General features: G+C 36.1%; 2 protein-coding genes across 8 annotated transcripts in view; both read left to right on the top strand.

The window, feature by feature from the left end:
• Positions 1–24,984, top strand: part of LOC129738823 (protein unc-13 homolog 4B) — a 90,636-nt gene that overhangs the window by 53,378 nt on the left and 12,274 nt on the right. For 3 of the 6 annotated variants that reach the window (XM_055730117.1, XM_055730118.1, XM_055730123.1), the window contains one exon: positions 23,464–23,746. In XM_055730117.1, coding sequence (XP_055586092.1) covers positions 23,464–23,746 — 283 coding nt within the window. Of the gene's footprint in view, positions 1–1,711; positions 1,977–2,096; positions 2,266–23,463; positions 23,747–24,984 lie in introns of those variants that run through there. The other 3 variants (XM_055730120.1, XM_055730121.1, XM_055730119.1) reach the window with 3 other exon arrangements.
• LOC129738828 (glutarate-semialdehyde dehydrogenase) lies at positions 14,535–21,410 on the top strand. Of its 2 annotated transcripts, none has more exons than XM_055730131.1 (3): positions 14,535–14,700; positions 14,768–15,098; positions 19,912–21,410. In XM_055730131.1, exons 2-3 carry the CDS (start codon positions 14,784–14,786, stop codon positions 21,148–21,150), a joined length of 1,554 nt encoding a protein of 517 aa, XP_055586106.1. In that variant the 5' UTR covers positions 14,535–14,700; positions 14,768–14,783; the 3' UTR covers positions 21,151–21,410. The 2 variants fall into 2 exon arrangements, with proteins under 2 accessions (XP_055586106.1, XP_055586105.1); XM_055730130.1 differs by having other exon boundaries at positions 14,759–15,098.

Raw genomic sequence — 24,984 nt, 5'->3', positions numbered from 1 at the left:
TTCGTTTACCTATACGTATTTTATTGCGTCTTCTAGGCGCAAAGTTTCGTGTTACACACAATGCATACTTTTGGCGAGTTGACACTTAGGTAAACCTTTTTTGTTGCGTCATATCAGAAGCAAAATCCTTATGGAAAAAATCGTGTGATATGACGCAACATAAGTAGATCGCTCGTAAAAGACAAAACGCACTAAAATTGAAACCAAAAACTAAAAGTTTTTTTTGTCAATTCCCAATGAACGTTTTTACGAAATTTCATTAAATTCCGTCGCTGAACAGAGCAGAAATACTCGATACCGTAAAGAAATTTGAAAACAAAATTACAATTTTACATGTTTCAGGAAAAAGGTTGAAGAGTGTGAAAACTACAACCAAAAAAGTAGCGCTAGTTTATAGTATTGCTAAGGCAGTTCGGAACAAACTCAAATAATAGAAAACTTATCATGAACTCCTACAAAATTGAATTCGAAACTTTCGGTGGCTCAAGGATACTAAATTTGTAACTCTTGGTCCAGTGAATTTTGAGATATACAATGCTGAATTTCGGTGTTTCTTGGTTTAGATTTCTCATCGGTCCAAAAAACGACATCGCGGTCCCTAATGTGTTAAAGCCGAACAACAATTAAAATCAAGATGGCCAATGATGCTGCATAAATTAAGGGACTAATTTTTTAAATGTTGCTTAAAAAAATTTAACTACTGAATAAAAAATGAAAATTTGCCTTCATTCAATTCCTTAGGCCCTTACACTATTCCCTTTTGATTTTAATCTTCAAACTTTACCATTTGATAGAAGGGTTCTCTAGCCTTTTATCCTAGACCGGCTTATCTTAAAAAATGTCCATATTTTTTAAACATAAAAAAATTACCTCAAAAAAAACAATTAAAAGCTACACCAAAACTATACATTTTCTAAGGAAAAAAGTTGAACTCTCACATAAATCAACCTGCTGCTTCTAAACGCTATGATTTCATTAGGAAGGGTGTTTGTTTGCGAGCCTTCGAAAAAATAGATAGCTCAAGATTTTGAAATTACATTTTTACTTAAATTTGAAATTTTCAAAAACCAACCAAGTTTTTTTCCAATTTGAAACTCAACTAGGGTTTTAAACATAGAAAAAAAGTTATAAGATGTTTTAACTTTAGACTTAGTTAGTGATGATTATGTGAAAAAAATTTCATGTTTATCAAAGCTACCCCGGTGATCAATGTTACCCTGTTCTACGGTACTAACTAATTGATTGTGCTTCAAAATTGCTGGAAAGATTAAAGCAAAGCGCAGGTTTTAAGACTTTTCGTACAAGGAACGGTAGTGTGGTGATCATGATCAACAGTACAATAAGAATCAGCTTATGAGTAAAATTCTCATTTTTGTACTATGAATAGACAATGAATAAAGGATCAAAATTGATGAGATAAAAACTCAGGCATGATTCATTTTGCGTTCGAAAATGAAATTTGAAACGTTTGCTTTCGTTAAATATCCCGACTTAAACAGTCATTCTTCGAATTATTCGAAGGTTAAAGCACGTACTGTGCTGATAGTGCGAAGTGCTTAAACAATTATCGGCCCAAAAGGGAATCTACCATAAGCCCATGCGGCCGGGGGGATTTTTGCATACAGCTGGACATGCATTGGCCTTTAAAATCTCTCGGTTATTGTCCAGGAATGATGCCTCAGGTCGTCGGATATTGGCAGCCAGACGTAATGTATAGCTAAGCATTTTACAGTCCGAAGTTTTTCATAGCTGTAGAATTGCAATTAGTTGATTGTTGAACTTAGCGGAGAAAGTTCATGATCAGAAAGACTCGATCCAGCCTGATGAACTTAGTCTGATTTGATAAGTTTGCTTACAATGTTCAGTGAATTTGATGATTATTTCTTGGACTGGGAGCTGGTGAACCTGAAAGACGAATGGGTCTTACTCGATCTACACTTAGAAGATCTACAAGCCTATCTTAGATTTCATCGTCAGTAAGTAATTTTGTTGTTGCATATACATACTCGCTAACGATTCAAGTGATAGTTGCATGGGATAGTGAAATGAAGTGAAAAAAATACAGATAAAATAATTGATGACAAAATTTTTTCGAGCGTTGCAGTGTGTTAAGTAATCTGTGCTGAGTGTTGAGCTTATCAGAATCAGAATCTTGAAAGTTTCACAACCTACACAAACAACCATGGATGAGGAAGCGATGTGGAAAGGATTTTATGAAAAAATCCAAGAGCAGAAGAAACAGCCCGTGTCCGAGACTCAATCGATGTAGGTGTTAATTTGTGTGTTAGATTTTGGGTGCTGGTATAAACTAAAATGTAACGAATTGGCAATCCGAAAACAAATATAAATTTTGGGAACATTATAAAAAAAAAAAACAAAATATTCTTCAGATCAAAACAATTTTAAAATTAATGATATATTATCAAATTTCATTTGCGAAGTTAAATTCAATCCATTCATAGGTTCAATTTTGAAGCCAAAAAAAACTTTTTTTTATTTTTTAATTCTTAAAACAACCACTGACCATACTGACTGGACACTCGATTTCGTTTTCTGGATAATTTTTCCAACAGTACGCAATGTCGATTCCAGAGTGCGCATCGATCGATTTGAAGAAAAGCTATCCCAGTTAGGAAATGTCACCCAACTTTAAAAATAAAACACGCAATTTCTACGATAAAATCGGGCTAAACAGGGCCATTTTTCCTACAGGGCATTTTTTGTCAAATTTTTCAGAACCTGCAAAATCTGACAACAAAAAATTAGACAGAAAATGGTTGAATTTTTGTTCTAAGTGTCATGTCAGAGTGGTCAGTGGAACAACGCTGAAATTCAGAATTCAAATTCTGGAATTCAAATCCAGAATTCAGATCAAGATTCAGTATACAGATTCAGAACTCAGATCAGGATTCAGATTAAGATCGAGAATATAGATTCAGAATTCCGATTCAGGATTCCGAATTCAGATTCTGAATTTGTTAATTAAATTTTTACGATCATATCAGTGAATATTATGTTATATTAGTTAGAAAATTTTAAGATCTGAAGAATCGTAGATATTTAGAATAAGATTAGATTAGGACATGGTGTTCAATATAAGTCATTAGAGAATAATAATTATCAACTATTCATAATTTTGACAACATTTTTTGATCAACAATTTTGAAAAGTTGATCCTTACTTGAACAAAAATTTAATATGTGATGAAAATGCTTCTTAAAATTCTCTACATGCTAATTTTTAACACGTGTCATTTTCTTCTAATCTTATCCTAACCATCTATGATTCTTCAAATATTGAAATGTTCTTACTAATAGAACAAAGGACATTTCCAGGCACAATTTTCCCGTATATTTGGATAACGTGCCGCTTATGAGCCAACCCCTTTCTGATTTACCGCGAGCGGTCAAGTGACCTCAAACACCTTTTTCGCTAAAACTCTCTTGTTCCTCAACCGAATTATATTAATTAGTTTAGAACAGCTTATAATGTGATTCTCAGATAATATAAGAACGGGTTTTATATAACTTTTTTACATTTTTTGTGGTCATGATCTTAAGAAAATTTAAAAAAAAGTTTCATATGTGCAACATACAGCTTCTAACTTCGGCTTTCTTAGACACTAATTGATTTTTTTTAGCACAGAAGAAACAAAAATGATGTTGATTTTTCAGAACAAAATGTTCAATTTTCCCATACAAACCTGAAAGTTCAAATTTACTCATGTAAACGTTACTTAAAATTCCGCAAAACATCTAAACGAAGATTTCAAAATCGTTATTCGAAAACCACAAAACTTTGAAAGATTATAAAAATGCAAAAATACTTGCATAGTCCTGTACTGCCCCTACTCGCATAAGAGTCCCATGTGTAAAAACTGCAAACCGAGAAAAACGCTTGTAAAGTTTTAAACTTGTTTTCATGAAAACAATCGTATGCATCGATGCATACGATCGTTTGTTGGCAAAACCTATCAATAGTTCGGATAGAAAACACCTCAAAGAATACTTTTATTTACTTTTGCGCTAATACTAACTAATAATTACGGAGAAATTTCAATAAAACACTCATGTGACTCATATGCGAATATTCTAACCCTCGATCAGAGATTATTCGCAAATGAGTCTCTGGTGCTGAAGTTATCGGCAAGTGGCAAGTACTTTTCTAACATATTTTTTCCATTTGTTTACCTTTTTTTTGATGACGGAAGAAAATTTTCGAAAGATCTTGATTCCAAACTGATTTCAATCAAGGTTTTTTCGTCAAGTGGGATGTGTTTTTCCAAAACTTTGTTTTCATTCTTTTGAAATAGCTGCGAATTTATCAGACATCATCATCATTTAATTAAATGCGTGTTACGGATACGTGGATAACACCGACCAAAAGTATGCTGGATTCAAGACAAAGAAGGAGATATCGTCCGGGAAAATCTTCTTGGGTAATAAACGAAAACAGTGGTATTGATATTGTTGTGCATATAAAAAAAAAGTAATGAAAAAAGTTTGTTATTTTGTTATCGAAACAACACTTCAAGTATCACCTACCGATCACACATTAGATCGTCGAAATCTCCCACGAAGGATCCATCCTGACCGAAGACTGATCTATTGAGCGTTGTTCATCGGTTGGTTTTTGTCGAAAAAATAATTTTAGTAGAATTAACTTGTTACTTATTAATGTTTTTGTGACTATGAACCAGATTTCTTCGGAATCATTTTGCTACTTTACGATCAATTTTTATGTAAATTAATGTTTTAAGCATTAAATAATTGATTTACTTCATTTTCTATCTATCCTTTCCTTTAATTGTAAGCTCTGGCGCTGAATTTTGGTCATGGGACTCGGCAGGTATCAGGTATCAGGTATCAGAAAAGGGGTAGGCTTGATAGCGGCACGTTATCCAAACAAACGGGAAAATTGTGCCTAGCCTTTTTTTTACAGATTTCATCATATACCTGAGAAACCTGAAAACCATAAAAGGATTAGAAAATAAATAAATATTTAGGGCATAAAGCCGATCCACGTAGGGATTTTGAAGCATTGAAGCTTTTAACCACATTGGGTGAAAAATGACTGATTGTTATTTTAGTTTAAATTCTCAGAATTAAATACACTTATAACAGGATAGGCGAGAGTACATAAAAGCTTTCTAGCAAACTAAAAACAGGCATATATGAGCTAAAAAGATTCACACATTATTGATTCACAACTACAAAATTCAGGAGATTTGAGTTTACAATGATCAGAAAATGTTCTAACCAGGATGCTACAATGAGGGCAAATAAACGCTATTATAATGGCAAAGTTGGCATTTAGCCTATCCACATAGGGATTTTTAAGCAATGAAGCTTTTTTTAATCATAATATTGGAAATAAGGACTTTTATTTAACTTTCTTTGTTAAATTCTGACATACATTAAAAAAAAAATGAAGTCGAGCAAAAGAGGGACATGTACACACTAAGCGGAAGGTGAATATAGGTACAATAGTACCTCTGAATCATAGCTTAACCATACAGGAGATTCAGAGTACAAAGTCTTGATTTTATATATTGTTATTTAACTGACCAGTTAGCGCTGTGGTGAGACGACTACAATGAGCTTCTGTGAGGCCAAATTTGAAACAAGCGATATTAACACTGCACGAAGCTGTAGCAGTGGATTCCAGAACCAGGATTGACGTATGATGCGAAATATCAGAGTACGATATTAAAGGAACTTTGACTCTTCTTAACACTATAAGCATTCTAAAGGTGAAACAGATATGACTGTCGACATGCGATACAAGTTTTAGCTTAGCTTAGCTTAGCTTGATTGACTACTCACATCCACCTTAAAATATGGAACCCGAAAATGCTTAATTTTTTTTTAATTGTTTTTAGCTTGTTATATTGACATTTAACAATTCTTTTTATTGAAACAACATCAACGCATTTCGAACTCCATAATCGCAGGCGTGGCTCAGTAGAATGAATTCCACATCGCCAATGGTTGCTACTCCGTGATTGACCGAGGCCATCAATTTTGATCAGAGGTCAAAAGAATGGTGTCTGGGATTGACAACACATTCACAATGTCCAAAACTGATGCTCTCTCTTTTAACATCAATAACGGCGCCGGCCACGTCCTAGTAGTCAATGGATAGGTATGAAAAAAGAGAAAGGGATGAAAGAAAGAAAAAAAAAATTGTGCATTAGGACCGAGGTTACCTCTGCATCCTAGCAAATAATTTTTTTTGGGAGATTGGGTAAAAGGATTTGATCTGGAGACACTTTTGACTGTGTTGTGATCTTGAAGAATATATTCCTGCACTCCTTTGTGTAGATCGCACGAACTCTTTTTTATATTTTATCAATTAAAACTTATTAACAGATGACTTTCTTTTTAACTAAAGATTTGTTTAAACGAATCTTTAAAATATTAGAACTCATTGCTATTATTTCCAATATTTTGAAAAATGATTTTTTTAACCTTCTTCAAAACAAAAATATTGTTATTTTTGTAGTTAACAGAAGATACTGTCCATAATCCCTGGATATTACCATGATTTGCTCAATACATTTCTTTTTTCAAATAGCCTCCGATGTTATGCATGAAAAACAGAAATAATAACTTTTTTATAGATTCAATTTGAAATATTTAATAAAATAATGCCAAGTGAAAAAACGTAATTGGAATAAAACAGCTTTTGAACACGAAAAAAAAACTATTCAACATTCAATAACAAATCAGTTATCAAAGCATACCTGACAGCTCAACTAAAATTCGATTACTCAAGAAAATAGTGATAAAATGGATACATCTATTACTCAAATTTCAAAACTGAAGTTGTAATATAAAATGTTTAAAACGTTGAAAATCTTTTGAAATCAGTTAAAATTTTTTAAGTTTAGCCTTAAAAATTCACTAAATCAGCTTCCAAAGCATTAAACTACATATAAAAAACTCATTAGTTTATTTTCTGCCAAGTTTATCATTGCATTTTTAATCTAAAAGACTAATTTTGATACATTTTTATCGATTTTGAAAATTGTTTGAAAAAGGAAACCAAAATCATGTTTACGAGGAAACCATTTTTAGATAAACGAAACAAATATATGTGAGAAGAAATCTCATATGGAGTAAAAATTAGAACGGGCTCACCAAAGCAAAGGGGAATTTTGACCTCGAAGGATCCAGGGCACAGGAATGGCTTCCACTGCCGTTGAAACCATAGCTAACGATACTTGCAACTATGGAGGGGCCCCATGTTCGATACTTGACCATTTCTTCCAGGTGTCGACTATTCTTGGCTCAGATGGATCAGGTGGATGATGTTGAGGAGACTACCGGGTGCGCTTCTTCAGAAAATTCAAATCTTAATGCTGAATTTGTCTTCGGGTTGGCCAGTTCCATAAATTCTTCAATACTCGATCACTTCTTTAAAAAAACTTCCCAAATTTTCAATTTTTGGAATTTCAATTCTCACTGTCAGAAAAAAAAGCGTCCGCTTTGTTATTCCACAGCCTACCAAGTCTGTCGACATGCGATACAAGTTTTGATCAAAAACTTGATTTAATAGGGAATATTGAAGCCTTTTGGCAACCTAAAAAAAAATGTTTTGAATTTTTTTTCCACGGAAACGATATTTTTACGGCTTTAATGATTGAATAACCATGACGCAGTTTTAACAATTAAATACCTTTCTATGAACGGACATTTACCTCCACAAAATTCTGTTACCAATCCAAAGATAGAAGGGACTGAATACTTGTCCATTATAAGGAAAACACACTTATTTTGCGCTTGACGTAACAGATATAACTGATATAATTTAGATCATATTCTTCTATGATTTCAAATCGGTTTATATTAACACTAGCTGACCCGGTGTGCTTTGCTACACCTTTCAAAATCAAATGATATTTTCAAAAATTATTCAAAGTTTTATTGTTTTATTGGCATTATTTTAAATCAAATTGTAACATAATTTATAAGCAACCACTATAAAATGAGAGCTGCAGCTAGAGTTTCTAATTGTAACACAAAGATAACTTGAACAAATATTCTAAATCTTGCTCTATAAATTTGTGTTAAAGATCTGGTAATTTGAATCTGTCTGGAGGGTCTCAAATTAATCGTACGCATCTAACTTATAAAATATGGTTGTTTTTTCTTGATATGTTCTGGATTTATGCTGAAAAACTGATAAGAGAGCCCCTCCCCTGTCCTTACCTTCACCCCCTGCTGAATGGAGGTCTTGATTTTTAATAATCATACCTAAGTTTTTCGTTCCCAAAAATCCTATTATATCAAATACAGTTCCATTGGTTGATAAGTTTTTAAGCTTTACAACAAAATTAATATGGAGCCCCCTCCTTTCTTCCCCTCTCTACAATGTAAAGCGTAAGGATGTTTAACAATCGTAGAAACATATCTCGTAACCAAGTACCTTTCCATGCTATATTTGTTTCCATTTGTTGGCTTCGTTAGCATAAAGTGAGAACTTATGCTAACACTATTGCATTGGGCTCACCTCCCTCCTTTTATGTACCTACTCACTAAAAGGAAGATGGTGTGTCAGATAATCATAGAATCATACAAAAATGATTTTCCATGTTAAGTTTTTCCATTTCTCAGGTTTTGTGAAAAAAAAGTTAAATGTAAGCCTCCTCTTCCCTTCCTATATTTCCAATTCTATCATCCTACTGCAAGATAGGAATTGTTTCACATAGAAAAAGTATTTATCGTACTCAAAAACTTTTTGATGCCAAATTTGGTTTCGTTTGCTCGATAAATTCTCGAGTTATGCGAAAAAATTATATGGAAGCTCCCCTTTCCTTTCCTTCTTTATATCTTTCCGCTGAAAAAAGGTGGGGCTTCAATTTATGATAGAAACATTTCTCGTATCCAAATACCCTCATATGCCAATAAGTTTCAATTTGCTCGATCAACTCTCCAATTATACTGAAAATTGTAAGGGCGACCTTTCCTCCCCCTTTTCATCCACCTCTTCGAAGGAGTGAGGGATACCAAATATAAAAATTGTATGAAACTCCCCTCCCTCTTTCCTTTCTCCCCGCTGGAAGAAGGAAGGGGTCTCAAACAATCATTAGAGCATGTCATGTTCCCAAATACCCGCCCATGCCAAATTTGGTTCCATTTGCTTAATTAGTTTTTAAGTTGTGTAAAAAATTATAAAAGAGGCCCCGCCCCCCTTTATTTCTCCCTACTGGAAAGAGGGATGGGTCTCAAATAATCATAGCAATATTTTCCGTATCCAAATATCCTCCCATGCCAAATTTGGTTCCATTTGCTTTATTAGTTTTTGAGTTATGTAAAAAAATATGAAAGAGCCCCCCTCCCCCTTTCTACTGGAAGGAAGGAGGGGTCTCAAATAATCATTGAAATATTTTTCGTATTCAAATACCTTCCCGTGCTAAATTTGGTTCCAATATCTTGATTAGTTTTCGAGTTATATGAAAAATTGTAAGGTAGCTCCCCTCCCCCCTTCCCATCACCCCACTGAAAGGAGGGAGGACCTTATATTCATAGAAATATTCCTCATACCCAAATACCACCCCATGCCAATTTTGTTAGCATTTGCTTGATGGGTGCCCGAGTTATGCAAAAAATTGTCTTTTGTTTGAGAGGCCCCTCCCTCCCTTATTGAGAGAGGGAGGGTTCTCAAACCATAATAGGAACCATCCCCTGCCTCCAATACCCCCACCTGCCAAGTTTCACGTAAATCGGTTCAGTAGTTTCCGAGTCTATAGGGAACAGACAGACAGACAGACAGACAGACAGACAGACAGAAATTCATTTTTATATATATTAGACTAGTTCACTTTTCGGCTTTTTTCGCTGATCGCAACGCCACTTACAGGGTTTGATCTTTATTCATTTTCAAGTACTCTGGCCAAATTTGAGCTCATTTGAGTAAGTTTCCGGCGTGCGCTAGGAGTTTTATTGAAAAAAGTCCATTTTTCTGGAAAATTTTCGTAGATGTGTTCTAGCAAGCTGTTGTTAAAATAAAATGATGGTTCTATAGTGCACGTTGATTGGTATGACAAGCATCTGTGAGAACCTGTTTTAGATAATTGACTAAATCAAACCGAAAAAATTTAAAAATTCATAAACTACCAACTTTTACAGAAAATTAACTTACAAGTTGAGAGCTTAAAATCAGTAGTGAATAGAAAAAAAATATTTTCGATATAAACTTTTCATAAAAAGATAGTCTTATTTATAACCTTTAATTTGATGTATAAAACTTAATGATCGCAAGAGTGCTAGCAAAGTTATTCAAATATCTATGCAACAAATTTGATTTGATAAAATATTTTTCATTCAAGTTTGCTCCACACCAACTTGTGCACAAGAAAGGATATTTTATTCTATCAAGTACCCCATGACGGGGCCAGGAGTTAAAAAAAGCGCGCGCTTTGATCAAGTTGTAAGCAAGTCCTCTTGATGCCACGTTTTGCAGGTTGCATGATGCTAAAACTTGAATGGAGACAACATTATGATTCAAAGAATGTGATATGAATGTTTGAATATCTTTGCTTGTGCTGTTGCGATAATTAAGTGTTATACATCAAATTAAAGGTTATAAATAAGGCTATCTTTTTATGAAAAGGTTATATCGAAAATATTTTTTTTTCTATTTACTACTGATTTTAAGCTCTTAACTTGTAAGTAAATTTTCTGTAAAAGTTGGTAGTTTATGAATTTTTAAATTTTTTCGGTTTGATTTAGTCAATTATCTAAAACAGGTCCTCACAGATGCTTGTCATACCAATCATCGTGCACTATAGAACCATCATTTTATTTTAACAACAGCTTGCTAGAACACATCTACGAAAATTTTCCAGAAAAATGCACTTTTTTCAATAAAACTTCTAGCGCACGCTGGAAACTTACTCAAATGAGCTCAAATTCGGCCAGAGTTCTTGAAAAAGAATGAGGATCAAACCCTGTAAGTGGCGTTGTGATCAGCGAAAAAAGCCGAAAAGTGAACTAGTCTAATATATATAGATATAGCCAAAAGCAATGGGACCGTAAGCGATGCGTTTGCGATTCACATTTGAACACTTGTGAAGAGATTTTATTGAACGGAGTTACTAGGAGAGCAAAGATATTAGTTAAATGAAAAATCATATACCAAATTGGTAAAAAGAGAAAATATGGAAGAATACAGCTTGTGCAAATGCATGTACTACATATGCACTATTGGCATACCCTTCTCGAGAGAAAATACTTACAAAGGTTAAAAAATACTAGCAAGAATTTAAAACTGATTCAGATTCAAAACATTTTCTCCAATGTTTGAACTGGAAAAACTTCTGAACTCTGCATGCAATTATTGACCTTGACCTATTTTCTCCCCCGCCCTGATACAGTCTCATTGATTTCCAATAGACAGAAATATGAGAAGTATCTGGGAAGTACTGGATAAGTCGCCTCGTACGACATGGACCAGTATCCCAGAGGCAGTATTCTTTAGGCCGCTGCCACACAGCCAAAAGCCGCTGGGACACATCAGGGGTCATATTTTTCTCCAGTGAATTTAAAAAGCAACATAAATTGATAGAAATAAAGTGATATCGTTATTTTTGCCGATACGGAAGGCCTGAAATGGAGCAACCGATGCGTGTGGATGGATTTTGCAGGACAGGTCATGGTCATAAGCTACAAGCTTATCAAGAGGCGGAAAGTTGTGCCCTTAAAGAAAATTGTAGGTCTATCGGTACAGCATCGGTCAAATCTGTAGGAGTAAGATGCCCTTAAGATAAGTATTAACAATCTACTTTCACATCATAACTATTGAAAAGAATTTCTTGGTTGATTAAACGTGAATTTTTTCCTTAGATTCAAAGTAGATTTGAGTGTAGATTCAGAGTGGAAAGGGATTTTTTTTAGTTTTGTGTTTCAAATTCGAAGAAAACACTCGCGAACATTTGTGTTTCAATTCTGATCTACTTCAGATATAACTATTTTAACACGCTGTTCTATATTAAATATTCTTTTCAAAACAATATTTTTTCATTGAAACATCCAAGATTTTCTAAATACCTACTTAATTTTTCTATTTTTTTTATCTTTGTTTTGAGATTGTAAAATATGTTATTATCTACTGATGGATGAGAATAAATAATTTTATTGAGGCTAGTAAGAAATTGTATTATAAATTTTTAAAACAAGTGTTAAAGTAAAATTTTAAAGATCAATTTTATTATAATTTTGTTCAAGTACATTTAAAGCATTCTTATCTGACATAAATATGTTTAAAAAATGTTTCTTTGAAGTCAAAATAATACTTAGTTTAAAAATTTATATGTATATCAGGGAAAAGTAAGAAAATGATTAAAGATTTCGATACAGGAACTTGATTTTTTTTTTCGAATGATTCATAAATGTTTCATTCCTTTTTTTTTTAATTATAATATTAATGCATTTCACAAAACACTACTAATTTATATTCAATTTTCTACATTGTTGTTAAAAAGCCTCACTGTCAGTGCTAGAAGTTTTTATTTTTTTTTTTTTTTTTTTTTATACATGAGCAGGGAAAAGCCCGCGGGAGTGGAACTTTTTTCATGTTCCTTCTCCAGTGGGCGCAAAACCTCCTCATCACTATTTATTTTCTTTTTTTTTCAACTTTTTCATTTTTTTACAATAATTTGTGTACAATAATTTCGTTTCACTTGAACACTTGAATTTTTCAAATCACTTGTTATGGCTGGAATTTTATTCGGTGGTGGCGGTTGTTGGAGGCGGTGGTCGTTGGCGGTGGTGGCGGCGGTTGGAGGCGGTGGTTGGGGGCGGCGGTATTTGGCGGAAATGAGATAAATAAGAGACAAGACATCTATTAAACCGATGAGGTGGGAATGTTTGCGGCTATAATGCCACTTTCGGATGAAGGGAGGTAAAAATTGATTTTGCTTCCAGCGAGATGAATGAATCTCTGTTAAGGAAGCTCTTGACGTCTATAGCTCACAGTTTTAAACTATTGGATGTTCTAACATCAGGATTTAATTAAAGTAGCCTACTTTAAGTAGGAATCGATTTTATGTCTGATGTACATTTTCAGCATCTTTTTAAATTTTTGCGGATTTCTTTCTCCTCTGAGGATCCTTGGTATTGCGTTATATAGATTCTTGCTATAGTATGGAAATGCTTTCCTTGACATTTCACTGTGCGGCCTGGTTAAGGAGAGGGTGGCTGAATTTCGGAGCTCGTACACGTGGTCGGGTTGCTCATATACCATGTTGTGGTGTACATGCTGGTCATTTAGATGGGAGTGGATTATTGAGATAGATTGAAGCTCTCTAAGAGTCTGGATTGGGAATATGGAGTTGTCGGCTTCAGAGTACAAGTTTCTCGTAGGATACATTCTATGCCGGTTATAGACAGCTTTTAGGCAGCGGTTCTGAGCCGCTTGCAGTTTTTTTTTCAGTAGTTTCAGTAGGAAACTTAGGAGTATAGGAGGAGTAGGACAAAATCATCACCCACAATGCTGGCCTAGCATCTCCCAGGGTTTACCTTCCCCAACTTACCTCTCTAAAACCCCCTACGTTTATGGGTGGATCGTAGAGATCTCTGCATCTACCGTTTAAGTAAAAGTGAGTCACTTGAAGCGACTATTATACCCTTCCCTTTCCCCACACAGTCCGCAGGGTTCGGCCAGGGCACCTTCAAAATTCTGTGGTGGCAAGTTTTTCAATTTAAGAGATTCAATAATCTGAGGCAACGAATTGGAAGACTTTGCTTCTTTTGAAAGTAGAAGTCAGAAAATGTAACATCCTCTAGGAAAGAAGTTGGTGCAATTTTCAAAGACTTCAATTTCATAAAACGGAGAGTTGACGAGTAGCGCCAACCGAATTTTTCGGCGACTGTTCATGCGAATGCGAATGCGAACGATGAAAATGCACATGGGACTCATATGCGAATAGGGGCAGTGTAGTTAAATTTGAGGAAGAAATTCTATTTGGCGTAATCACCATTTAAAGTTTAAAAACCGTCATTTGACCGTTTCCGGTACGTTTAGTGTTAAAAAAGAACCTAAATTCAGAATTCAAATTCAGCTTCAATATTCAGATTCAGAGGCAGATTCAGAATTCAGAAAATCCTAATTTTTAATCTACATTTAGAATCAGAATCAAATCTCCATCAGATTCAGAATCAGAATTTTGATTCAGATTTAGATTCAGAATTCAGATTCAGAATTGATTATTGAAAGACAAATTCAATGCTTAAATTAAGATTAAAAAAGTGAATGAATTCATTGATTAACGGATAATTTTTAAATGATCAAACTGCTTCATTTTCGTTGCATTCACAGCGTGATTGTATTTTAGATTGTTAATTGAATCATTTTTCAAATAAAGAAGTTACAAAAAAAAATGAATCATTCTAGTATAGGTGATTAATGTGAGTTTCAATGAGAGAATACATGCAAATGATGCCATGCAAGTACATTTGCCGGCCGACTAACGGTCATGCGCGCGACATTAACAACAAGTTCATTTCGCGGATCTCACTCTCACGACCGCGGAAACTTCTCTCAGTATTTTTTTTTAGAATTTTCTCTTCAAATGGCACAGATGGTTTTGACAGCCAGTCTCAGGAAGACTTGATTGTCTTTTGGGTCGTGTTTGATTTCGAGCCGAATTCGGGGACCTTGGCCATCAATTGTGTATTTGCTGCGTAGTGACCTTGGGTAAGTAACATTCTACAGAATAATTTCATTAAAAAGTGTTCGTTAAAATCATGTTTAGATGTTTCAGGGAGACAAGTGTTGAGATGTCTATGTTACTGGCTCGTATTACGGCTCGCCGTGCCTTAGTCATTCTTCCAAATAACTGTTCATCCGCAATGGCCACCCACAATCGACAGCTACATTTGCAGCAGGATAAGGCATTCGTGAACGGATGTTGGGTTGGATCTCGAAGTGGCCAAACTTTCCAGGTTACCAATCCAGCCAACCAAGAGGTTATCTGCACTGTACCTGATATGGACGCTAGTGATGTTAACGAGGCAATTGAGGCTGCTTACAATGCGTTCTACGACAAACGGTGGTACAATAATACGGCTAAAGAGCGAGCGGGTATGCTAAAGGTAAGCGGTCGATTGAGAAGGGGTCAGTTTAGTTTAGTGATTGGAGCGGTGCATTTTATTAGATGTAATGGAGCACAACTGGTATCTACTAAATACCAAATCATAGCCTGGTAGCTTTTGCTGCTTCAAATTTTAATGGTAGATTTTTGTAGGAGCTTTAAATTAGAGAAATTGCATACCCTACCAGGCTGATGCTTTATTAAACGATAGCAAACTGCAATCATAATGCGATATCAACGTCAAAGTGAATTTCAAGCGAAAACCAAAACTAGGCATCAATGAGGTATTGGTAATTTTTATGGAAAGCAAAGTCCAAAATTTCAGCCTATTCAAACGTATGGTGGTCTTGCTCAACACATGGCATCATTAAGGTATTTTTCAGTGTTCGGCAAAAAAGCGTCAATCCGTTATTCGCTACTTGGTCCGCTAACTTTTCGTTAGCAGTTTGATTTTGCCGCTAAGTTTTGATTGTTTTAGCGAATTAAAAAGTTTCGCTATTTTTTGGTTCCGCTAATTGAAGATCGCTAACTCCCATATATTTGTATCAATCTCTCGAATTATTAGTGATAGAATAAACTTTTTTTCATTAATCAAGTTAAGGTGACATTGGACAGCATTCCGGTACCAAATCATCATAGAAACATTACTCGTACTTTAATAAACTTCCTTGCCAAATTTGGTTCCATTAGCATGACCAGTTCTCGTGTTATTAAGACTGATTACATTTATTTGAGGAACCCCCTCCACCTTTTAAGGGGAAGGGAGGGGTCCCATAGTCTCCCCTGCAATGTGGGCACCACGTAATATTTTTCGTAACCAAATGACATCACGTTTTACAAATGGATGCATTTGTTTGATATGTTTTCGAGCTATACATACTTTCCATATATCCATTTCTCCTCTGAAAGAAGGAGAGGTCTCGAATCTTTAAAAAACCTCTCATTTAAAATATGATTTCTATTGTTTGAAAAGTTTTTAAAACTTTGCGATAAAATCTCCCCCATTCCCGGCTCTGTTTTTTTCTTTTTCTTTTAAATTTGGTTCCATTTGTTGGATAAGTTCTCAAGTTTTACAAAAAAAAAATTGTGCAGACCTCTCTCCTATCTCCCACTGCAAGGTGAAAAGAGTTTCGTTTAATTGGATTGATTGGAGGAACGCGTACTCGAGAAAAGATGTATTTAGTGTCATTTTTCTCTCTTTTAGCACTTTCTTTTCGCAACATTTACAGAATAAGATAACAATAAACGGTGTTAAACAGTATAAAACTATTTTAACATCTCCTCATCAGCATTTGTTTTCAAGTGGCTGAGATATTTACTTTTCACAATACATTTTTGTAGAGATTTATAGATCAGTTCATATAAAAATAAGATAAAATCACCATTGTAGACTTCGGTTAAAATTCAAATAGAAACTGTATAAATGTTCACGTTTGACAATGCTCCTGCAAGTTTGAAAAAAGGGAAAACAGGTTAAAGATTTTAAATGAGGATAGTATAAAATAATGCCAAAAGCAACAAAATGGAATGAATTACACAACAGATTGTTTGCTGCGAAATTGCATACTATCTACTTTGCACAAAACCGATAAATTGAGTAAATTTTTATCCAAAATTTAAGTTAAAAAAAATCTCCCACCGTCCACATTCTGTTCGTTTGCTCTTGTAATTCTTCGAAAATTTGGTTGTTTTTATTTGTAGAACACAGAGATTTGTTTAACATTCCTATCATTGACAGTTTTGGTTTTGCTAATATAATTTTATGAAAATTCGATTAATTTATACAATTTTTAAAAAAATATTTTAAACTTTATTTATTTCCCCTTGCGGAGTTGTAAAAATGTAAAGGGCGCGACTAAAGAAGAATTTGGTATTTGTTCTGGCCTTAATGTTGGTCAACAGTTAGCGATTAGCGCTTTAAGCTTAAAGCGATAACTTTTTCGGCACATTTAGCGTATTTAATTAGCGATCGCTAACTTTGTATGAGTTAGCGATGTAATTAGCGGCGCTAATTTTACAGTTAGCGATGCCGAACACTGTTTTATTTTTCATAAGTGACACCTGAATAAAGCAAATTAAGGCATTCAACATTTTTGCAAATCACATTTATGGCTTTTCACGGAGGCGAAGTTGGTGTTCTTACAAATGTTTATCAATAACCTGATCCGACCTTGTTAGCATTACAATTCGACTGAAATCCAACAGCGAAAAATGCTATCACTTTGGTGTTGATACCACACTTTGGAAGCAGTTTGCTATCATTTAAGGGCATCAAAGTTTGCTTGGGCAGGCATTTGAGATCATTAAACTTTTTTTTTCATAAGTTTCTGTTCAAGAAAAATCGATTATGATTCATAATTTATGACCTCATTCACATACTGAAACATGAATGTTGGCTGCTGGCGATCCGGAGCCAGCGTATTCACTTGCTGCCAGCCAGGGGTTTCGTCCACTGTGCGGATTTCAGCAGATAGACTACGCCGCCACGAGCTTCTGGGCCTGCCTCTTCTTCGATGCATATCTGGATTGCCCAGTCCATCTCCCCGTTCCTAATCTCGATTTCTAGCGCCTTTTGATGGCAGCGATTTACAAAAACTTGCAGTTTTTGCGTCGTCACCGCATATGTGCACCAGGCTTCGCACCCGTACAAAAATACGAATTTGACGTTTGAGTTGAAGATTCGGATTTTTGTTCGTAGAAAAATCTGGCGTGAGTGCCAAATGGTTCGGAGACTCGCAAACGCAAGTCGGGCTTTTCTGATCTGGGTCTTTCTTGGCGGTTCTGGGTCTTTCTTTCTGGGTCTTAATCAGGCGTAATCTGTTTGCAAAGATACTGGAAGTACTCCACTTTCTCAACCTATTGCCCAGCTTCCACGAAATTGGAACGATTTTCAGAGTTGATTTCCATCGACTTGGTCTTTCCGACATTGATTTTTAGACCTGCTGTCTTGGTGTCTTTTGTGAGGTCGTTGAGTTTGCTCTGCATGTCTTGTTGTCTTTGGGCGAGCAAAACAATATCGTCAGCCAGGTCAAGGTAGTTTAGGTCATCCATTACGATGAGAAAGAGTAGCGGTGATAAGATGCATCCTTGTCTCACTCCAGCAATTACCAGGATTGGATCAGACAAGACACCGTCGTGCAGGACCTTGCGAGAAAATGCCTCGTACTGTGCTTCGATGCGATGAACTAGTTTCTCTGGAACTCCTCGTCGTCCAAGAGCAGCTCAGATGTTTTCATGGTTTAGTCGGTCGAATGCTTTTCCGAAATCCATGAACACTAGCAGAAGAGAGTACTGGAATTCGTTGATTTGTTCCAGTATTATTCGTAGCGTTGTGATGTGGTCTACACATGATCGTCATGATGGGAATCCAGTTTCTTGCCGTCGAAGGGTTGCGCCTGGATCCTGTTCAGTCAGGATCACTTTGCAGAGTACTTTGAGGGTTGTACAGATCAACGTTATGCCTCGCCAGTTACCGCACTCTGGCAGGTCTCCTTTCTTCAGAACCTTTATGAGGATACCCTGGATTCAGTCGGCCGGGCATGTTGCAGTATCCAAGATGTCAGCGAAAAGGTTGTGCAACATTTGTGTTGACAAGGCAGGGTCGATTTTGAGCATCTCAGCAGAAATTCCAGGTGCTCTTTTCGATTTCATGTTTTTGATTGCCGCTTATTTTTCAGCCAGCGTCGTGATAAAGCATTCTTGATTCCACACCACTGTTCTTCGACTGTTCCGTTTGTCGGCAGTTTCGAAGCTCGGGATTCTGTTCAAAGTATTGCCGTTTTCTCCAATCGGTAGACGTCGTATCGACATCTGACTTTCTCCTCTCGCCGTTGGACACGCGCAACTCTCAGTCGTATCTCGCCAAGGACGAGGTGATGGTCAGATGCCATGTCTGCGCTCTGTTTGTTGCGGACATGAAAAAGGCTCCTTCTCCATTTTCGGCTGATGCAGATGTGGCCAATTTAATTTTCTGTTGGCCATCCCGGGATACCTAAGTGACCTTATCCTCCTGTAAATCGGCAACGTGGCGCATAACACTGGACCCATGTAAAGTTTCTAACCCGTGTTCTGAATCTGGTAATGATTGTTCTTTCGCTAATCGGTTCCCATCTTATGAGAGTCGCATGGGCCTGCGGGTTGAATAGGAAACCAACTCTTCGTTCCCGAGTAGCGTGTTATCCTCGTATATCAAAGTACAGCAGTACTTGCCCGGACTGTGTCTTGTGTTCTCCAGTGTTAGGCCAACGGACTTTGCTCAGTCCCGATATCTCTAGCTTAAGGCGGCTGGCTTTTCTAGCAAGTAGAGCCAGCTTGCCTGGCTAGGCAAGGGTCAAAACTTTCCAAGTTCCAAATCTAGTCCGTATTTCCATGCTAAAAGTTGTTGCCAAAGTTCCAATTCGGTTATTTCTTGTCTTAGTTTTCATAACAATTGATTTATTAGGAGCAGTATGTTGTAGGCCTAAGATCCCTATCCCGCGATGGGGCTGCTATCTTGAACTGATCTTATATTCATTGGGGTACCTGATCTCCGCTTAGGTTGCTCGCATCCCATCCGAAACCACGGGGAGGTTGAGATAGGAGTTGTGAATAAAAGGTGATACCACTATGGGGCCTCGTGTTGCACGTTATCCACCATTCGCCAGCCAAAATAACAGTAAATATGAACGATTTAGAGCTGCTACCAATTTTATTTTCTATAAAATGTATCTACCATAAATGAAATAATTGAATTGTTCAAATCAATCGTTACATGTAACGGTTAGCAAATTAAACCTCTGTTAGCAAATTATACAGACTTTAATATTTCATTTCAGCGCTGGTTCCAGTTAATGGAAGACAACAAACAGGAAATTGCCCAGCTCATGACGGCCGAATCCGGCAAACCGATACCCGAATCGCTTGGAGAAGTTGCCTACGGTAATTCGTTTGTGGAGTGGTTTGCCGAGGAAGCACGTCGCATATACGGTGAAATCGTCCCATCACCTGTTCCCAATCGGCAGTTAATGCTTACCCGTCAACCGGTGGGAGTTGCCGGATTAATTACACCGTGGAATTTTCCCCACGCCATGATTACGCGTAAGGCTGCGGCCGCGCTAGCAGCCGGTTGCACTGTAGTTATCAAACCGGCAGAAGATACGCCGTTGACCGCACTGGCTCTAACAAAATTAGCCGAAGAAGCTGGATTTCCGAAAGGAGTTTTCAACATAATCACATCAAGCCGTAAGAACGCCGCCAGTATCGGCGAGTTATTGTGTACAAGTCCTAAAGTGGCTGCTATTTCATTCACTGGTTCGACAGAGGTTGGAAAACTACTGTATCGCCATTGTGCCAGCGGAATCAAACGAATCGGTTTGGAACTGGGTGGAAACGCACCGTTCATTGTTTTCAAATCTGCTGATTTAGATAAGGCTATTGCCGGAGCAATGGGCTCAAAATTTAGAAACTGTGGTCAAACGTGTATATCGGCCAACAGATTCTTGATTCAAGATGAAGTACATGATGAGTTCATAGCTAAATTGACGGATAAGCTCCAAGCATTGAACATCGGTAATGGATGTAAGGATGGGATTCAAATCGGCCCTCTTATAAACCATGCTCAATTGGAAAAAGTCAAGCGATTTGTAGCGGATGCCAAAGATAAAGGAGGAAATATAATCTACGGTGGACGTCATTTAACCGAAATCGGTTCCCTGTTTTTCGAGCCTACCATCGTCACCAATCTTCGAGACGATATGATGCTGTATAACGAAGAAGTATTCGGTCCGGTTGTTTCCGTCATCCGTTTCAAAACCGAAGAAGAAGCTTTAAGGATCGCCAACGGCACACAACGTGGCTTGGCTGGTTATTTCTACAGCACGGATCTGAATCAGGTATTCAGAGTTTCCCGACTTTTGGAAACGGGTATGATTGGCGTGAACGAGGGCTTAATTTCGGCTACTGAAGCTGCTTTCGGAGGAATCAAAGAGTCTGGAATTGGAAGGGAAGGTTCCAAGTTCGGTATCGACGAATATGTGTACATCAAATATCTTTGTTATGGTAATTTGGAGCAGTAAGACCAAAACATTAGAAGAAACTTGTTCAACTTTGCCGCAATGACCTAGTAAATTAAGTAAAGTGGGTTAAATAAAAATAAAAAAAGTCATACAATTATAATTAGCCTATTTCACAGTCATTTTAGTCTTCCATATCATATAAGTAATGTGAACAGTTGAAATAATCCCGCACATTCTAAATATGCATTTATGTGACGTTACAAATCGATGGATAATAAAAATAATAAACCAACGAAACATCCCGCTTTAAATTTAGAAAAACAAAGTCCACTCCGAAAATAATTGACTAATCGAATCAGTGCGCAAAAAAAATTTCAGCTATTTGATTTTAATCAAAAACAAGATTTTGAATGAGGATACAAAATCTTGAGATTACATTTAAAATATGGTTTCAAGATCTTTTTTTATTGAAAAAAATCCGAGATCTGAATTCGGCAACCGCAATCGTAGATTTTGATCTGCAATTTCAAAACGAAAATCGAAATCTGAAATCTGAATCCGAATTCTGATTATGAAATACTGAATACTTTTTTTTTTTTTTTTTTTTTTTTTTTTTTTGGGTTCCTACCACTGCGACCAGATGTTAGATCTTTTGTGGTTTGTCCCCTGTTTAATGTGGCTAATCAAGATAGATCACTCTGATTGATTTCAACAGTGTCACTTTCTTGTTGTTTAGCATTTTCCCAATCTGGAAGAACTACACGAATGAAGTTGACAACCTTCTTGGAACTTATAGAATATATTTCGGAAGGATCCAATATACCTTTTCCGAGTAGTTTTGTTCTTTTTGATATAAGACAAGGGCAATCACACAGAAGATGCTCAGATGATTCCTTCTCAGCCCTGCAAAATCGGCATACGTCTGAATGACTCTTGCCTATTAGTTTTAAGTGATAACGACATTCACAGTGTCCTGTTATTAGTCCTGTAAATGTTTTTAGGTCTTTTTTAGATAATGCTAGAATTTTTTTCGATTTGTAAACATTAGGAACAATCAAACGCTTTGATTGTCTTGCTCCTAAAATGTTCTTCCAGTTTGTTTCAACCATTCGTTTTTCAATATTTTTGAATTCCATTTTTAGAAAGCAGCGAGAGATGCCGCAGAGGGGTTCAGGACCTAAAAGCGGTGTTGAGGAGCCCTGTCTAGCTAGCATGTCAGCTGAATACTTTAATCATCGAATCGTTGAATAACAAAAAAGCAGTGGCCCTGACAATATCTTATCAAAGGTGCTTAAACATCATAGTATACATTTCGCAAAAATGCTCTAGGAATGCTTCAAACAGATTTTGAAGACAGGAACCTAGCCTGAATGTCTCAAGACAACTACACAGTAAACGAAAATTACCGAGTTCGGTAATTTTTTTACCGAAATCCTAACATGTGTAAATCGTTTAACTGTTCGGTAATTTTTTCGGTAAAAAATAAACGAACATCGGTAAATCGATTCTCCATTTACCGATGTTCGTTTATTTTTTTACCGAAAAATTTACCGAACAGTTTAACGATTTACACATGTTAGGATTTCGGTAAAAAAAATTACCGAACTCGGTAAATTTCGTTTACTGTGTAGAGTCATTTCAATATTTTAATCTGGAGATGCTCGCGATGTACTATTTACCGTTCCATATCAACTTTAAGCATTTTTAGTAAGGTTTTCGAAAAGTGACTTTATCAACGTTGCAGTTGGCGGATCGTTATTGAAAAACTTATCCGGTACAACTATGTTCGATGTTTACTCTTAGGCGCGAACTCGCGGACATCGGCTCAGGAGACAACAGACTTGCCAACTGAGCTATATCACAAGCCCAAAAAAATAAATAAAATTAAAAAAAAATGAAGTGTTTTGGCATAAGAGGCCTAGCCACCAATCTTAAACGCAGCTACTTGGCTCACAGGAAACAATTTTTCATCTTAGGTGAGGCAAACAGTTCTCTAGAGAGCATTAAAGTTGGTGTCCCACAAGGCAACAATTTTTAGCAAAAAAGAAATTTCTTTATCATCTTTATAGAAATGTTTGCAAAGAATCCAACTAGGTTCTCAAGTGTATAATTTTTGAGCACCGGAAAATAAGCTCTTATGATCGTTAAATCATCTTGAACTAAAATTTACACTGTGCAACATGATGTACACATTGTTCCTCTATTGTCATCATCATTCAATTTTTTATTTTTCACTATAACAATTTTTATTTAGTCTGTGAAGTCTAGATCGGCAAAGACGGTGTATGTCTTAAAAAAAAACTCATCAAGATTACTTAGGTTTATATATCTACTACGAATACTCACGTGTAAATTTTTAATATTTTTTCCCAGAATACAAGATTTGGATGGAGGATTCTTTGAGAAGTTCGGCTCGATTCTGCGTCAAAAGTCGATCAACCACGATGAAAGCATTGAAACACGACTGGAACCGTTCCCGGAAGAAGAAGCCGGTGTTGGCGAAACATCAGAAAAGGCTCATTATGCAGCCCCACGGGAGGCCACGGTAATTCCGGAAGCTGGCGAAGATAGCGGAAACGAAACCCTGCCGGACAGTGATTACGAGGAGCAGCAGGACAAGCAGCAGGAATTCATCGAAGATGCATTTGGATGGAATGTGAGTGTTCGATCTCGGATATACATATTTGCACTCTTCTAGGTATCTCAATTGCTAACGGTCATTGAAGCAATCGGTTCCAGGCTAATTAATTGAGATTTATAGTTTGTTTAGGGAAAGTGAAGTTTAAACAAGGCATATGTTTGATTATGGGCTGGTCAGATGTGAGCATTTGGTTAACGAAACACTAGAGAGGAATTGTTTACGCTTTACGTGAATACGGCAATGCGATCTTCTTAATAGATCACGTGGCCCACTTCTCAGGAATGTAGCTTTATGGAACTAACGTGCATAAACATAAATATTTAACAAAGTTGTTGGCCAAACTTTCCGGATTTATTGTCAACGTTATACTTGTGAATGTTTGGTCTGAGTGTTCTGGATATTAAATAGGCGAAAACAAACGGCAGTTACTCAGGCCCAACTCAGAAAATTAGGAATTAAAAAAAACCTAAGAAACTAAAATTGACACTCGAGAATAAATAAAACCTACTTGAGCTATGAGGTCCACCCTAGCTGCTGTTCCATTTCGTGCAATCTTGTATGAAGAAAAGCAATCATGACTGGTTTATTTGCAATTTGTGAACAGGAGTTGCTCCAAAAATAGGATCAATTTGCTCTCTTCAAAATTTCAACTACTCATATTGCCAATTGGTTGAGACCAATTGAACAGCGGATCGACATAGAAACGTTGTATACGCCAATTGAGAAAATAGTCAAAGCAATTGTGAATATGTCCTACATACAATGTATCATTTTGAGTATTTTTTGTAATATTCTTTCTAAAAGAAAAATTTGATAAAAGAAGACTTTTACGTCAGTTTAACGATAAACGAGGTATTAGATCAACAAGGGGATGCATCTCGCTTCAGGATAGAATCCATATGTCAGGGGTCGGCAACCTTTCGGGGCGGAAGAACCAAAAGTTAAAATTTAAAAAATTTCAAAATTTGATAGAGTTATACATTTTGTCAGTTCTGAAATAAAAAATTTACTTTCAAATTTAATTCTATTTATGATCAACAAAACCTTTAGGTGAATTTGTTTGTCTTTTTTGTCTTTTTAATGATTTTGCGTATTAATATTTTTTTTAATTTTTGAAACAGAAAAACGTACGGCAATTTCAACTTATGATGCACAGCATATTACGCAAGGTGATCTGAGGCTCGACTCATCTCATTTTAATGTTTTCGGTAACATTTAAAGATATTTATGCAAAAATTACTAATTTTACGGCA

Source organism: Uranotaenia lowii, chromosome 1 (assembly GCF_029784155.1).
Source record: "Uranotaenia lowii strain MFRU-FL chromosome 1, ASM2978415v1, whole genome shotgun sequence".
Lineage (NCBI taxonomy): Eukaryota > Metazoa > Arthropoda > Insecta > Diptera > Culicidae > Uranotaenia > Uranotaenia lowii.
The sequence above is the reverse complement of the archived record's forward strand: the minus strand, read 5'-3'. Positions and strand labels throughout refer to the sequence as shown.

What these genes read in the sequence shown, in the direction of transcription:
- LOC129738828 (XM_055730131.1), top strand. Translation starts at nt 14,784, where the DNA reads ATGTCTATGTTACTGGCTCGTATTACGGCTCGCCGTGCCTTAGTCATT. An exon ending in AGCGAGCGGGTATGCTAAAG is followed by an intron (nt 15,099 to 19,911) that starts GTAAGCGGTCGA and finishes ATTTCATTTCAG; the next exon opens with CGCTGGTTCCAGTTAATGGA.